Here is a 16,370-nt window from a genome sequence, read left to right as displayed (position 1 = left end):
TTTTTTTGTACTGCACTATAAGAATAAAAGCAAAAATCAAAGTGGTATTATGAACATTAATCAAGGTTAAATCAGACTAGACCCCAAATGTTTTGTATGGGTGTCATAGAGTCAAACTAATTTAACCGCTGTCACAGGCAGAGATAAAAACCTAATATAGAATAATAAAGAAGTGTACTCCCTTTACCTCCCCCAAGGCTTTACAAATCTGTATATCAAATATTTATGTGCATGGAGTTCCCCCATTTTATAGTTGAATATGCAAACTCTATACATTTAAATGTATCCCTTTGACCATAGGTCTACTTATATGGCCCATGCACATCTTTTTTTGGCACTGTATCACACAGCGATGCACTATAAAGAGTTGCCTTGGAGTGCTGCACAGTGTGCTGGGGTGCTATTCAGAATGAATTCCTTTTATTCATATAAAACATATACCTGAAATGGCCCTAGTACAACAGAATTGACACAGAAAACTGTTTGCAAGAGAACTTTTGTCCCCTGAAGTCTTATCTGTACAAGATCATTTTTCATTGGTTGCTGTACTTTGCTCTTGTTTGGTAAATGAGTCTGCAAAATCTTCAATAAAGAATAAAACTTTCAATGTACTGTAAAACTCAGCTCAAAAATTCAGTCTTTACTGAGAACTTCTGTACATTCCAATACATAACCCCACAGGGAAGGAACCGAGAGTCTTAAAATAGTACCGGGGTCTACCACGCCATAAAGGCACTCCATGTATTATGCAAGTCATTCTATTAAAAACACACCAGCCACAAGCCCTGTTTTGATCCAGACATGTGGTGTGATTGGGGGAGGCCAATTAGAAGCCAAAAATAATAATATTCCTTGTTACCTGAGGGAGGGCAGTCCCAGTACTCGTTAATTCTGAATATTCTACCTATATATAATATTTATCGAGAGGAACATTTGCTATTCCCTCTGAAAGAAAATGGTGTCGGCTTTGCACCTACCCTGGATTCATGGTAATGAAAATTCCACATGACATATTCAGACGGATCTCTCTTCCTTCGAACACAAACCTACCAAAAACACAAGAACTTTTTAGTCCACAGAAATAGAAGTACAGGGAGTTTATCAATAATTAATCACTAATGTGTATGACTTCTATACAAAATACTTAAGTCCATTTATGAGGAGAAACGCAGTCAATAAATTAGAATCAAACTTTGTTTGCAATGTTTTCTTTCTGGCGGGATTTTTGATAAAAAAAAAAAACATTTTTAGTTTCTCTGTTTGATAACTTTTCAACTGACTTTAAAAGGGAACATAATTAAATAAAATACAAAAAAAAAAACATTCTGTACATTTTTAACCCCAGAGAAATTGTTCTGTCCCACTTTTTATTCCATCTTGTCTTTGAAAAACAGGTAAAAGTCTACTTCCCAAACAAAATATACCCAGTGCACAGACATGTTTAACAACAGTAAAGACACTTATTTTTACTGTATATCATGTATGTAAATTAAAAATATGAATATCCCTGGTGGTAATGATTCGTAGCATTCAAGAAAATAACCAATTTTTATGGGATGAAGCCATATCTAATCTATAACATTAATATGGTTAATTTAATGTGTTCATTGACCTATGAAGGCAGCTTTATGTGTATTCATGACTGAACCTCCTCCAGGGACAAGAGATAGTCCAATTTGTGTTTCACTTATCTATTTTGGTTCTGTGCACTATTTACACAACTTTCCACACTAGTCACATCCTATAATATATACCACAAACAATGATATACTGTAATAAATTCCCCCAATTGGAAGGAAAACAGTGATGACGATATGGCAGCAAATGATTTCAACAGCTGCAAACTAGTATAAGACCATCCAACATGCCGTTTGTTCATTCTGTGTGTAGATCTTGATGAAAACATGTTAACAATTTCCATCATATGCCAACACAACAATTTTATGTTTCTGTCAGTGTTAGTTAATAATTTTGTTACAGCCCCCTCAATTCAGGTCTGTGGCAGAGTCCTGTGTATTGATTGCTCACCTTATGGCTTGACTGTCCTTTGCCATTTTGATGGCATGAACTTGTGAGGCAATTACAGAGAGAACTTCCACATCAATACGGTTAAACTCATCAAAACAGCACCAGGATCCGGACTGGGCCATTCCTGAGAAGAATTTTCCCATCATCTAGTACAGAGTATAAGTGATTATTAGTTATTTTGTTTTGTTATAAATGTAAATTACAAAAAAGGCTGTGGTATATACTTTTAAACGCTCTGCTTTAAACACCCTGTGGTGCTGGGAACCAAAATCTTTCTGACTTTGCTTGCTTGCTGCCTGCCATAACCTTTAGCCTGTCTCTGTTTCTGTCAGTACCTGTTGTCTTCATACCTCACCAAGTGGATATCTGCAGTAGTGTGTCCAATTGCGACAACATGGTACTTTTACATTACTTGCAGTGTGCTCTGCTGAAGACCTGATGGAAATTTTTAAACTCTGAGCCTTGGGTTTTTGAGACTTACACTACTTAGAGCTTCAATATTTAGGATTTGCTGGGTGTAGCATGAGCTGTTCATACAATCATTTTAAGCATTGGTTCCCTTGGACCTGAAAATCATTTCCAGGGTTTCTCCAAAGCAGGAAGCCTGAGAAAGGTTGCAACGTTTTTTTATTGATTTCAGCATTTGCAATCCACAACCACCTCACATTCTACAATGCATGTAGCTCATTAGCCAAGCTATAAAAAAACAGCCTTGATATGTTAAAAAAAAAAAACACCAAAAAAGTAGTAGATGCTAATGCTCCTGTATGCTGTGTTCTTGTCCATGTTCTTTTTGTTTTGTTTCTTTTGTTGTATTTGTAAAAAATGTTTTCAATAAAAACTCAGTTTCATAAAAAAAAGTAGTAGAACGTTCATTTACAGACCCAATGACAGTCAGTATCTCCACTATAAACTTAAAGGGGTGCCAAACTGCTTTCAAACACTTTACATGGGACAAAGCTAAAAAAAACTTATGGCACAGATTAGGCCTCCTTTATACTATCCTTCAGCAGATCTAACTAAAGGGATACTAAAATTGATTTTTTGATTTTTTTACTTAGTAAACTTACACTAAGTTTACTTATTCGGTGTGTTTATGACAAATAACTGCTGTAGTTTAACTGTACTGCTGTAGTTTAACTGTTGTGTTATTGAGGGATTATTGGATAAATCTACAAATAAATTTAAAGGTAAAACATGAAAAAACATACCTTGTAGTCCAGGCCTTCTGAGCAATTAAACACCACACACTGCTTGCCTAAAGCCTGTTTATCAAAACACAACATGATATTAATAATAGTAAATCCTTGTCAGTAGAAAGGCCCATAAAGTAATGTTGCCTGTTTTTTACTGTGACCTACTTTAGCCAGATCCTTAACTGTTTCTGTTTTTCCAGTCCCAGCTGGCCCTGCTGGGGACCCTCCAAGATGTAAGTCCAGAGCTCCAGTCAGTGTGAGCCAACAGCGGTCAGTAAGAGGTGTTATAACAAGACGAGAAGAGCAGCCCAAATATTCGTAGCCATAGATAAAGGAGGCATTGCCCTGCACTACATAGCATGAATTATTCTGATCATTCCACTCATAACGTAGCTGCCTGAAATGAAACAGATAATAACAGTAAAACATGTAAAAACCTTAAATAGCATTTAGTCTTTCTACAGTATCCTATAAGGAAAGGGCACTATGAAGTAAGAGAAGAGAGATCAGGGTTGACCTCATAAGTGAGTTTCTACATCTTTACTGTAAATTGGTGACCAAACTGCTTTACGTAACTAGTGGAGAACAACCAGGTAAATAACTAGAGTGTGCTGTCCAACAGAGGTACATGGACAGCATAAAAGTACCCCAGCACACTTACCAGCAATTTGGAAAAAAAGACTAAACTACTTTTGCATTACAATCTGCATTCAAAAACAGACATCTGCAAATATATGTAATGCCACATTGCTGAGCCAATGAACTTCTGTAAAATCTTAACTCCAGGCTAGATTCCAGCCTAACAAAGCTCCTGTCTTGGGACATATATAGCGAGCGATCTATACATCTCTATTTGTTCCTTTCCTTAGTAAGGTACACAACTATGTATCTGTGTCTGCCTGGGGTTAAGCTTTCATGTACAACATTAACCTTTATGATCATCGCATTATGATCATCTGTAGACAGGCCTAGCCTTAATCCCATGGGTGCCTAAAGAATGATTATACAGCTTTAGAGAAACTTTAAGATTTTTTATTTTAAATCAATTACCATTTTCCCTCAGCATTTCAATAAGAATATTAAATCATTGACATCCATTATCCTATCTTACAATGTAATGCCACCCACACACATACACTATGGCTGGTTTTGGAACACTCCAAATAATCTACCTGTATGTTTGTGCATTTTGGAAGAAATGGATGCATACACAGGGAAAAGATACAAACTTTACACAGGGAGTGGTAAGACACAATCATGAGCAAAAAGCACTAACCGCCTGCAGGCCAACCAACGCCTAGTTAAACTTACCTTGTCCATTCAAAATCTTCTGCAATGAACACTCTGTTTTTTATGAGTTCAGTCAGAACATCTCGGCAATGTACATAGATAGTCAATAGGGCTTCCAGAGTAGTTTTCTGGTGAGGCAGGGGAATATCCAGAGCAATTTCAGCCAGTTCACCAAGTTGATGTAATAAATTAGACAGGACCACCTTTAGATCCTTCTCAGGCTCAGGGGCAGAAAAACTTCTCATACAATCTTTACTGAACATTATTTGGCTCTACAAAAAAAAAAATAACAATGCAGTGTTAGTTACAATGCACTTTACAATACACTAAAGTCTAAGTAAATCTTAAAGCTATTTTTCAGTATGTCTGGTATTATGTCTCATTGCCTCAATGTATAAAGTTTTCTTGCAAAATGTCTTATCTTGAGCATAGTCAACCTGCTATGTAAGCACCTTTAGTTAGGTCATCTATCTAAAAGACATGATAGGAGGCCAAACAGCTTAGTGAAGAAGCCCACATAGCAGACTCTGCTGCTAAGTAAGTGGCTTAGCACGGTCAGCTTGCAATAGGAAGTTTGGTTGCTAGCACTACTGGAGCTGAATTACTTAAGTACTTTAGACTGTCCACCTACCAAGGTGAATAATTATCTTGCTGGGGATTGCAAATACCCAATTACATACAAAGAAATCTAAAAAGCAAGATTTTTCTGTGCACATGATTGAATAATTGAACTTAGCAGAGCTTCATTTACTTAGCATATTGAAATATTCCTTGCCAGGAGATATTTTATTTTGGTGAACAGCCTATAATCCTTTAGTAAATCAATCTTAATATATGCATATTAAGGGTTTACTAACAACAATGTTCTTATAGTGGAACTATACTCACCTAACTTCCAGAGATGTAACACCTTATGACCTTCCTCACTGGCGCCACACCTTTGCTCAGTCTTCTACAAGTCTGGCATCTTTGGCAATCTTAATTGGCTGCACCAGGAATTATCTACTCTTGCACATGGGTGGGAGTATATTTATTTTGGCATATACCAACATTGTACACTGCCCGGTATATTTATTATACAGATTTGCAACCTGGGGTAATCTGATAAATAAAACCCAAACACATACTCAGTAATACTCTTATGGCTCTAAATACAAAATCTATGGACCATATATATATTGCCTTGAAACAATAAATTCCTATTTTAATTTTTATTTCAAACATGAATTTCCTTTTAATATTTGAGTCCTGTCTCTGGGAAAAAAGAAGATTCATGGCAATGGATGATATTAACTATACTTACCACAACCAGAATAACCTGCCCTGGGTGGCTAAGCATCCAATCCTTAAAGACTGACCTGCCCCAGTCCTGCACTCCAGCCCTGACCAATCTGTAAACAGGAGTATTCTTTTTAGTATTACAAATAAGCAGATGTCACATATTGCTGCCAATTGTGTATGGTGTATCATTTCTCATCTTTAGATTTTACATTTCAGAATAATATGGATGAACACTGAAAATAAATATCTGGCTAAGGTCTTTTTCAAAAACCTACAATCTAGAAGTGTTGATTTACTGGTCTCCCATAGTGCTTAGTGGTTCCCCCTGCCAATCCCTAACTTATTACATCAGCCACTATATTTATGCAAAGAGGTGGCATTGGGTGACATGGGCAGCAATGCAGATAAATGGTTTATCTGTGTGTGAAGATGCTATGCTTTAAGGAAACCTATTTATAATAAATAAGGTAACAATGTACCTATAAATGCCTGAAGCATGAAAACTGTGGCAGCCAATCGAACAGTGATGTTACTTTATCTTTACTAAATATTTTATAGGATGCCCTCCTAAATAAATTTCACATATTCCTAATGTTACAGTAATTCATATGTTAACAAGCATTACTTCAATACAGGTATGAAGCTAGCCTAAAAAACTGAGCAGAAAGCGGCCAAATTATGGGTAAGTAGAACAACCAACAGTTGACAACAATAGATGATCGTTAGGAAGAATATTGGCATTTTTTCTATAAAATATTTCAAAGTTGTCTAATAGAGTAATGTTGTCTAATGGAGTAATAATAATTTTCAAAAAAAAACATGAAAAGGTAGGATAATATGTTAAGATTCTGGCTGGGGGTTACCAGACTTCCTTTGGGCAATATAAAAAAAGTCAAAGCTTACTTTTTTACAACATCAAACATGCTGGTCTCCACGTTCCCCAGCCATTGCTCCACTGGGCCCCTGACTCGAACATTCCTAAGCGAAGCAAAAGAATGTAATTAAGGCTGTGTCTGTAACACTGTGTTCCTTGTAATGACAAAGACTAATGAAAACACGTGTACTTAGGCATGCAGATTTTCTCTCCTTCCGCAGATATAATCATCTCCACCTCAGGGGGACTTTTAATAGGGTATTTAATGTCCAGGTGTCGGATATTCTCAAAACATTTCACCAGGTGAGGCTACATGGCAGAAACAAAGTTGCACAGTGAGAATAAAACCGAAGGGGTACAGAGATTACAACTGTAATAGAGCCCCATAAGGGTCATCCTTGCGACCATGTCTGGTATTCATAATAAAGTTATTTGTCTGTGTCTCCAGGTTCTTTGTAACCCCACAGAACAGTCCCTCTCTTCATTTTGCTGCTGACAAACCGGACTTTGTCCCAGACATCTACCTACCTGTGTCTGCCACGTTCCTTAACAGGACTGTGTCCATCTTGTCAGCCCTAATTGTTCCCCAGCAGTCTCCTGTAATGGGCCTTCCCTTCTGCAACCAGCACAGCATGCACAAATGGATACAGGTAATATTAAAAGGGGCTTGCCCAAAATTTACATGAGAGGGAACAAGGATACTTTCGAAAATTTACATGGAGGGCAAGATTCTTAGCATGGCGATGTAATGAGGATGGCAAAGCTCATCCTCTAAATTTATTGGGTTGTGTGCTGTCCAGGGCTCCAAGATTTCCTTTTTACTTCCAGTACCTGTAACAAGGTTTCTTCTATCAAATACAACTGCTTATAACCTCGACCCCTTCATTGAAAATTGAAGGACCTTTTTTTTCCTGCAGGAAACAAAATGTATAGTGTTCTAAGTTACTTGTCTTTTACCTGGACTACATTAGGATTCCTGCTTTCTGCCAAGATGGCCAGAAGGTCGTCATTGCTAAGAAAGTAGAATCTTGGGAAAACTCTTCGCTTAATTTCTAGAAAGTCCTGAAAAAAAAAACGGCTTGCAGGTTACAGGCAATCAACTCAACTTGATAATTAATGTCAAGGGCAACCCCTATGTCAAAGCAACTATCAAATGGATCCCAGTGTAGGACTGTAGCACCTCTATGTTGCACCTTTTCTACTTTAAAGCAGAAAATAAACCACAAATTATATAAATTAGGCCCCAGTAGGTTTTTGCCAAAATGTGTAAATATGCACATTATATTTGCACATTAGGGTAGACATATCTGGTAAAGCAGTCCCCTTCAGCACTGTTTTTCATGCTGTACAGGTCATCTTGATAGAGTGACATAACTCCTGTGCATGCAAGCTGAGTCTCGGCACTGTATACATCCACAGCTTACTATAAACTTACACAGAAAAAGCAGTATTAGCTTTAAGACTATTTTCTGCCTTCTACAGCATTTTTAAATTACAGTTTAATTCTGCTTTAAAAAGACGGAAGTTTTGCTCTTAATACTGGGATTTCTATTGTGTTAATTGAAATCATTCGGTCTAATGTAGTGGCACAGGCAGACGTAATGGACCATTTGTTCTGCCACATGGAAGGAAATTTTATGCAGCTCAGCAACATATCAAAAAAAGAATATCCATTTTTTAACTGTTTACATTAAAAATTAAAAAACCCATCACTGGCCTTCATCAAAGAACTATTTTTAGGTTGTGAAATTGACTCATATTTTATATAGACTGGTGTACATTTGTATTACAGACCATGTTCACCTAAGAACTTGTGGACTGGATGTCATCCAGCATTATCCAATTCCTTCTTCAGCACCCTGGTTATCATTCATAGACATGCTCCTCAAATTTTCGTCATGCAGACAGGAGCAATGCTTGGAGCTTTTGTATTATTATTATTATTATCATCTAGTATTTATACAGCGCCAACCTATTACACAGCACTGGACAAAGTTTATTGTCATATCACCATCTGTCCCTCATAGGGGCTCACAATCTAATGTCCCTACCATAGTCATATGTCATTACCCCAAGTCCAATTTTGGGGGGAAGCCAATTAACCTAACTGCATTTTTTGGAATGTGGGAGGAAACCAGAGTACCCGGAGGAAACCCACGCAAACACAGGAAGAACCTGTAAAGTCAATGCAGATAGTATCCTTGCCGACATTCGAATCTGGGACTCAGCGCTGCAAAGGCCAGAGTGCTAACCACTGAGCCACTGTGCTCTCCACATATTTGTAAAATAAGTTCTATTAGTAAATCTTTGTATATACATTAGACCAGGACCACAGTTTTTTTTAGATAGTGGGTTTAAGAGAGAAGTAGGAGCAGGAAGTGGGTGGAGGTGGATGGTTGAGTGGGTGGGGCATGATGTTGGGGCTTGGGCAGCAGTTTTGCATGGAGGCCCACTGTTGTCTTTGCCCGTCAATGGTTTTAGGTTATTTTACAATAAACCCAAATAGATAAAAAATCAGGGATAGCATCACTCAACCTCAAAGGTGGAACAGATACTGTGAGTGCAGTACGTCATGGACCTGTCCCCCAATGGGTTGTCACCAAAGCACCCAACATTCACAGTATATGGATGTAAAGACATGCAGACCTAGTTTTTCTATATTGTAGGAGAAGACTGTAAAAATAAAATAAAGTGCAAAAAATATAGAACTGGCCTCAGGGGAAAGGGTGGGAGATAAGGGGGTAAGCCAAGAGTTTGGCTTTCCACTGATCACATTGATTTAAAAAAGGCTATACTTTCCCTTTAAGGTCTATTACTTGTTTTCACAGTGATCGCAAATATTAAAGTTAGAATCCTGTGATCATTTAGGCAAATCATGCTGTGCAAGTCTCAAGCTCTGAGCTGTTTAAAGCTCAATACAATTAGCGACCTTGGCTATAGTACAGAATCAGCATTCATTAAACAAGATAAGCAAAATAGAAGGGATGGCTTAGTATCTTACCAGTGGGATATATACTGGCCTTAATATAAAGACAGAAGATTTAATTAGCAAACCACTGGTATAAGCATTTTAGTCACATTTAGCAAAAGTCTGGTTATATTAAAGGAGAAACCATTATGAGACAATTACCACTGCTAACCCATTTCTAAAAAATGCTGCATGCCTAGCTGTCATGCTCAACCTCTTTGCTCCTCTTTGATTTCTTTGAGTTTTGCATTCTACATCAATGACCTGCAACTTGTATGTAGATGGAAAGCTTTGTTTTGTTTTAGAACCACGCACTAGGACTTTTCTGGTAAGCAGAAAAAATTCCTATACTTCTCTTATTATAGGTTGTAAATCAGCAGCACTGGTGGCAAACAGGCACTTTAAAGTAACTGCATGTTATGCACATAGCCTACCTTGTATAGCTTGACAGAAACTCCTCAATCCAGAATGGATATTTGCATTTGTGGGCAGTACTGAAAAGTAACTAGAACTGGAATTTCTCCAGTAAGGGAAGATATCTTAGCCCTTTTAGAAGTCCTCATTGTGTACTTGATTACTGATGGCATACCTTTGAGTTAAGATCTCAGTAGAGCTCCCCTTTGTGGCTAAATGTTAAGGCAGATAGAGAGGCTACCTAAAGTAGTAAAGAATGTGGGTGCACAATCCTAGGCTCGATAAACATAGGAAAACACAGAAGAAAAAAACTGCAAACTAGAAGAAAGAAAATGCCAAAAATGCCAAGCTGACAGGATAACTGGCATCAATAGACCTAACAAGAGTCAGGTGCTGGGCAGAGGAGACTGATCTCAAAAAAACAATTGGGGACAGTTTGAAATATAAAGTAATCTGAAGCAGAGTGCCACCAATAGGAAAAATACAAAACAGCAAACAGATGCCAGTCAATCCATTGTCCCGCTTCTTTCACCCACCTCCAAACATTTCAGTATCTTCTCCAAATGAGCATTGTTAGTCTGTAGAACCTCAAGGACCCCTGGTGCAGTAGCAGCTCGGAGGGCATTGAGTTTATCCTTGGTGTGGCTCATTAATTCTTTCCAGGAACTGTCCACTTGTGCAAATAGCTTGGCCTCTGCTGGGAGATGCCTATAATGAATATAAATGAAGCTTCTGATCACCAGTTTACATGTATTATGGTAACTCTATTTTTACTTTTAGACACCTAACTGCCAGAGAACAAAACATGTCCCCAATTTTATAAATATGGTGGCATAAAGGTGACGATTGAGTTTCCTAAATTAGAGAGCAAAGCATGTAATAAATGTTTCATCAAGTTCTCAATTTTTCGATAAACAGGCCCGGTCTGGTTTGTATAATTCTTTCAGAACTGTCCAGTAGTTCAACATGAAAAACGTCTGTACCTTGACTCTCTGAAGCTTCATTTAGTACAGACCACTGGTGCTCTCTCTCTGCATTGGTGCAGAGTGAATCGTCTGGCATCTGCCCTTCTTTAGCATTCTGCAGGCAGCCTATAGCCTATAGCCTATAGCAAACGGACCTTCTGGGTCTTTCCCAGAGTCTGCTCAGGCTATATGATGATTACAGTACTACTTTTATGAAGTAGTATATGGTTTGTAAGTGCATTTGATTCAGAATCTGGATTTATAATTTTTGTGGCTATTAAGAAATTTACTGTATTTGAAAGTGTTTGTACCAAGTGTTCAGCTTTCACTAGCATCTAAAGCAAAAAAGTAAATTATCAGTTTTTTGATGGGTTGTTCCATTACAGTGATATATTGTATAATGTCTTTACTATGTAAATACATAAGGGGACAGTGAAATGTAGAATATAATGAATCAAATTATTGCAGCAGACTGAATTATTTATATTGAGTAAATAACTGTTTTAAAATAAAATTATACTTTAAAATTTTCACACCTCAGAGTCAACTATATTCTAAACTAGTATTGGCATAGATATTATTCAAGGAAATGCTAGGGGGAAAAAAAGGAAATTGCATTATTTTGTAATAAAAAACAGTTTCATGTCACATTGAATTTACTCTACAAAAGATACAAAATTACATGTAATTGTGTGAGGATGACATCAATGCAAAATACCCGCAGCTTGGCTGGCCTCTAGGGCATGACAACTGCATCAACTGTCGCTGCCTCCAAAGTGTTGAAGACCCAAATCATAATGTATAAAAAGTTTAAAAGCTCTTCTGTCTCCTTGTACTACAGACAGTAAATACTATCACTCACCAAGCAACTTAAAACCCCTATTGGAATAAATTACAGAAGACCTAAAGGCAATTACAAAATAGTTATATAATTTTTTGGGCAAGACTACTTTGTGAGCTCAAAAGTTTTTTAAGAAGCTTTCAGTTCTTCTAAAATGGGATTCCAGACCCAGGCTGGTGATCAGTTACATGACCTGTGTTGCGCCATTGGTTATGGGGTCTCTGCGGCCCACTGATTATCAAATAAAGCCTGCCAGTCAATGGCTCCGCCTGAACATTCTGCTGACCTCACTCTTTAAAGATCCTGCATATCAACAGAAACCACATGACTAATGCCATGGTAATAATTAGATGATCAGCCACAAGGGAGTCATCAGAGGTTTTGTTATTATTTAAAATTTACTGTATGCTACTAGAATGTTGCTTGTACATGTAATCCCAAACAATAAACTATTTTCTATTGGTCTGTTCAATTTAGAACACAGTACTGTTTGGTTGTATCTGTTTTGTTGATCCTGCAAGTACTCTAGTATGATTGTAGATTCCTGTACACTTTTTCTGCACTTAACAAATCTTTTTTTTATGGTGCACCTGAAATGTATTAAGATTATTTAAACTTATTTATACAATCAACATTCATCAGTCATTGAATGAGTAGGCGAATGAAGCAACTAACCTTCACTATTAAATATTAATACGTAGGGCTGTGCCTTTATTATCTAGTGGGTTGCTCTGTCAAGCAAATTGCAGCAACTATATAATATTGCTTCATGGCTAAGAGAATGGTTAGTACCTCTGGATGTCAGATGCTAGGAAGATTTGCTCCAGGTACAGCCAGTTTCTTTGGCACATCATCCACTCTTCCATGGTACGGAAAAAGAGGTTTAGCTTTCTGTCCCATTCATCAACAATATTCTGAAATAAATACAACAGTTATGAGAGTTATTTATTAAACACTGAAGGTTCCCCATTAACTACCAGTCAGATAGATGTTAGTATTTTAAAGCAATCTAAAATCTAAACAACAAAAACCTTTAGATGGTAAAGATTTTTGGTGTAGGAGGCAAGCAACAGTGCTTACACGTGCTCTCAGCATTTTTTTTCTTTTGTGTACACTGTGGCCCATTGACAGTACAATGTACACTCCCAATTCATTTTCTTACAGATGTCAGGAATATAGAGGGGTATACGGAAGTGGAGGGGGTTAGGTTAAGAAGAAAGGTTATAAGATTTAGTAGTATAGGTAATGGGTTAGGTGTGTTACTTGCAGAGTAGGTCATAGGGGTTGTTAGGAATGTTCTGCTCTATCCAAAACTGTAATAGTGGAAATGTGATAACAATGTATATGCACAGGAGGCAGTTGCCAAGGAAGTGCATGGAAGCACACTTGGAAATATACAGTAGCTGAATGTAGGGTCACTACATAATACAACTATATCTTATAACCCTTCCTCTTCACCTGAAGTTGCTGGGCACACTGGAGACACTAGATAAACAGAAAGGATGTAGACTGAGAGTGCATTTAGGGTCACTGGATAAGTCCCTAGATGACATGTGGACCATGAACAGTTCTGAGGCTCAAAGGGCATACAGGGACACGTAGCCTGGAAGGGTACTTGGACATGATGAGCACACTTGAATCAATAGATGACATATGGAATAGGAGAGCAAATAAAATCACTGGATGCTCAAGGGTCATCAATATACAAAAGCTAGTGGCAAGCATGAAGGACACATTAGGCATGGGGTACAGGTAAGTACAAAGAAGGAGTAATGCAGATCAGTAGAACAATCTCCTCAATTGATAACAGATCTGGCACTCCAGGTATAATCCTTAGGTGCCTGCTGGAGAGGATAACTCTAAAGATGAGTGTTTCTATCTAGACAGAGATCAGAGATTATTATTTTTTGTGTAACAGACCTTCAAAATAAGGAGTCCAGGCATGCTTCTGGGTATCAAAACCAGTCTCAAAATTTTACAAAGCCAGAGCAAAGGCATCCCGAAAGCTTTAAAATAGCTTATTTAAACTCCAAACCTTATGCATTGGCTAACATGGCACAATAAAACTGCCTTAAAAACTATGGAACTGAAGACAGCCATATAACTTTTCAAACTCTGCTGCCCCAGTGACCTTTAAAATATTAAGATCTGATGGAGGTCCAAACTATTTTGTGTACAGGGGCAGGTTATGTTCTCAATTGGGAAAACTAGATTAATATTTTGAATTTTTCAGCACCTTTGGAAATTCTCTGTATTAAAAAACCGCTGAGCAGTTTTGCCCATCCTTCACAACTTCTAATTTTGTTCATTGTTGCTCAGACAGGCTTGCTATTCCCGAAAAACTCATACACCGAGTTGCTATAATTATAAACTCATTTTATGTTTTACATTAAAAGACTCATTAATTGCAAATGAGTCCCAAAACAGTTGCACAGGTGTAATAAACACACAGAATGTTTCCTAAATGTTTGCTGTAAATGTCATTTTTTACTGTACTGAATCATTTTTGCTTCTGTAAATTTTCCAAACAAAGCTGAGCTAAAAAAAAAAGGACAGATTTAAAAAAGACCTCTACTGAATGCTTTTGAAGGAAAAGCTTGTTCTAGAAAGTATAAAGCACTGTGCAATATGTTATAAAATTTAATAGTAAAAGTTAATAATACAATTTATTTTCACTTTTGGTTGGATTTTGGTTGCTTGGATTGCCAATCAGCAACTGTTAGCACAATCTCAATACCTAAGTTTTTTTTTACCCGATCGTCTCTCTCACTAGCGATTAAAATATTTTGTTATTCAAGCTGTACACAAAAAGATCTATTAATCTGCCATCCATTGAAACATTCTCAGGTGGAGAATCTTCCAGGTCCTTGTGTTTGGCAATAGCAGGAACTTATTCCCATATATATATGACCTGTCCAGACTGTGCAAATCCATTTCTTCTTCCATTCAGGAAATCTGTTGACAACTCCTCTGTAGTTTTACAATAATTGCCCTTGTACCTGCTAGAGTACTCTGAAATTACCAGATAGAAAAGAAAAAGGAAAACAATTCTGTATAAAAATTCTTTACCAAATTTTACAATTTCATAATGCACAATGTTCTCCCCAGTACCTTTAGCCGGGTGTACCACCCTGCACTTTTCTGTAACCACCCCGGCAGTTTTTGGGAGGTTACAGAAAAGTTGGGTCACAAGACTGGGGCTAAACCTGCTTACAGCTTCTTCCCACCCAGCTTAAAAAGATTTCTATGGAGAATACTGATGTATCACTCAAAAAGTACTGCCCAAAGTATTAGGCAAAAGTAGAAGTTTTGGAAATTAACCAACATTTTAACTAAAATGGGACCATTGCATCTGTAAGTGTTTTTTAGTGATCCTAGGGTGCTTGCTCTTGATGGTTGGGGAAGCATTCCTTAATTTTCCTGGACCTATTGTAGCTCCAAAAAGTAACCCTAACCCCGGAGAAACTTTATTGCAAATCCTAACCTTAATCGTACCAAAGTTTGTAAACAAAATAATAAAATTCTCATGCTAACGCTATCATGGCAACAACATAACTTTGATTAATAACTAAACCACATGATCACGAGAATCATCATGAAGGCTTATCAACAAAGCAAATGATCATCATGTTACCTAAAATGGTTATGTTAATAAACAAACTCATGTGATTGTAGTGAGATAAAAAAATGCCTTTGTTGATAAACATAAATAGCAATAAAGCCAGAGCCAGGTAGCAAAGCAGAATTTTCTTTAAAAAGTTAGGCCATTTTAAAAAATATATATAAATATCAGGGGTTGTATTTTAAAATGTGAACATGAAAGGTTACCTTGATCGGTCCACAGTAACGAGAGCCCTTCACAGTGGAGAGAATAACTTGACTTTCCTCTAATTGAGACATTATATCCTCTGCAGAAGCAATAATCAGGATTTCGGACAGCTCAGACTGGTGTACTGCTAACTTGAACTCGGTTTTACTCCAAAGACTGATAACTTTATTCAGCATCCCTTCCAGGGTGGCTTCATTTGTTGCTGTTGTAGAAATGTCAATTATTTTATCTTTGTGCTGAAAGATCTAAATAGAGGAAATAAAAAATGAAATATTACGGACACTAAAAAATGTTTTCATAATGAAGTCAAGCATTAGTATTGTCAGCTATTGGTGGCACCTTTAGGTTAATAGAGGGGTGTATACAAGTACCAGGTAAAGAAGGAGAATGCCATACAAGACCCCAGTGGGTTAAATAACCCAACAACTTTTACCTGTATATTGCCTATAACTCCAATGGTGAGATCTTACTTCAATGGTTTATGACTCTCATAAGGCTTAGGGGGCCCATTGGACTAATTTAGTGCAGTAATGTGCATGGTACCACATGCTAAGCACTGCTATTTATTCATGATGGCACCCCAAGGTGCTATATTGTACAAGGAGGGAGAGGGATATACTAGGGAATTGTCAAATTCAGAGGTACATTACAAGCAATAATAAAAAGAAAAACACTGCAAGCAAG

At 37.3% G+C, this 16,370-nt stretch overlaps 1 protein-coding gene across 1 annotated transcript in view; it reads right to left on the bottom strand.

Moving 5' to 3' along the window:
• DNAH14 (dynein axonemal heavy chain 14) overlaps nt 1–16,370 on the bottom strand; it is a 124,420-nt gene that overhangs the window by 63,636 nt on the left and 44,414 nt on the right. The window contains 12 exon segments of the mRNA XM_072410300.1: nt 978–1,046; nt 2,029–2,174; nt 3,240–3,293; nt 3,390–3,621; nt 4,536–4,786; nt 5,818–5,905; nt 6,699–6,773; nt 6,860–6,978; nt 7,627–7,731; nt 10,588–10,759; nt 12,650–12,771; nt 15,686–15,931. Coding sequence (XP_072266401.1) covers nt 978–1,046; nt 2,029–2,174; nt 3,240–3,293; nt 3,390–3,621; nt 4,536–4,786; nt 5,818–5,905; nt 6,699–6,773; nt 6,860–6,978; nt 7,627–7,731; nt 10,588–10,759; nt 12,650–12,771; nt 15,686–15,931 — 1,679 coding nt within the window.

The sequence above is a fragment of the Pyxicephalus adspersus genome, chromosome 4, assembly GCF_032062135.1.
Source record: "Pyxicephalus adspersus chromosome 4, UCB_Pads_2.0, whole genome shotgun sequence".
Classification (NCBI taxonomy): Eukaryota; Metazoa; Chordata; class Amphibia; order Anura; family Pyxicephalidae; genus Pyxicephalus; species Pyxicephalus adspersus.
This window is presented reverse-complemented; position numbering and strand designations above follow the sequence as displayed.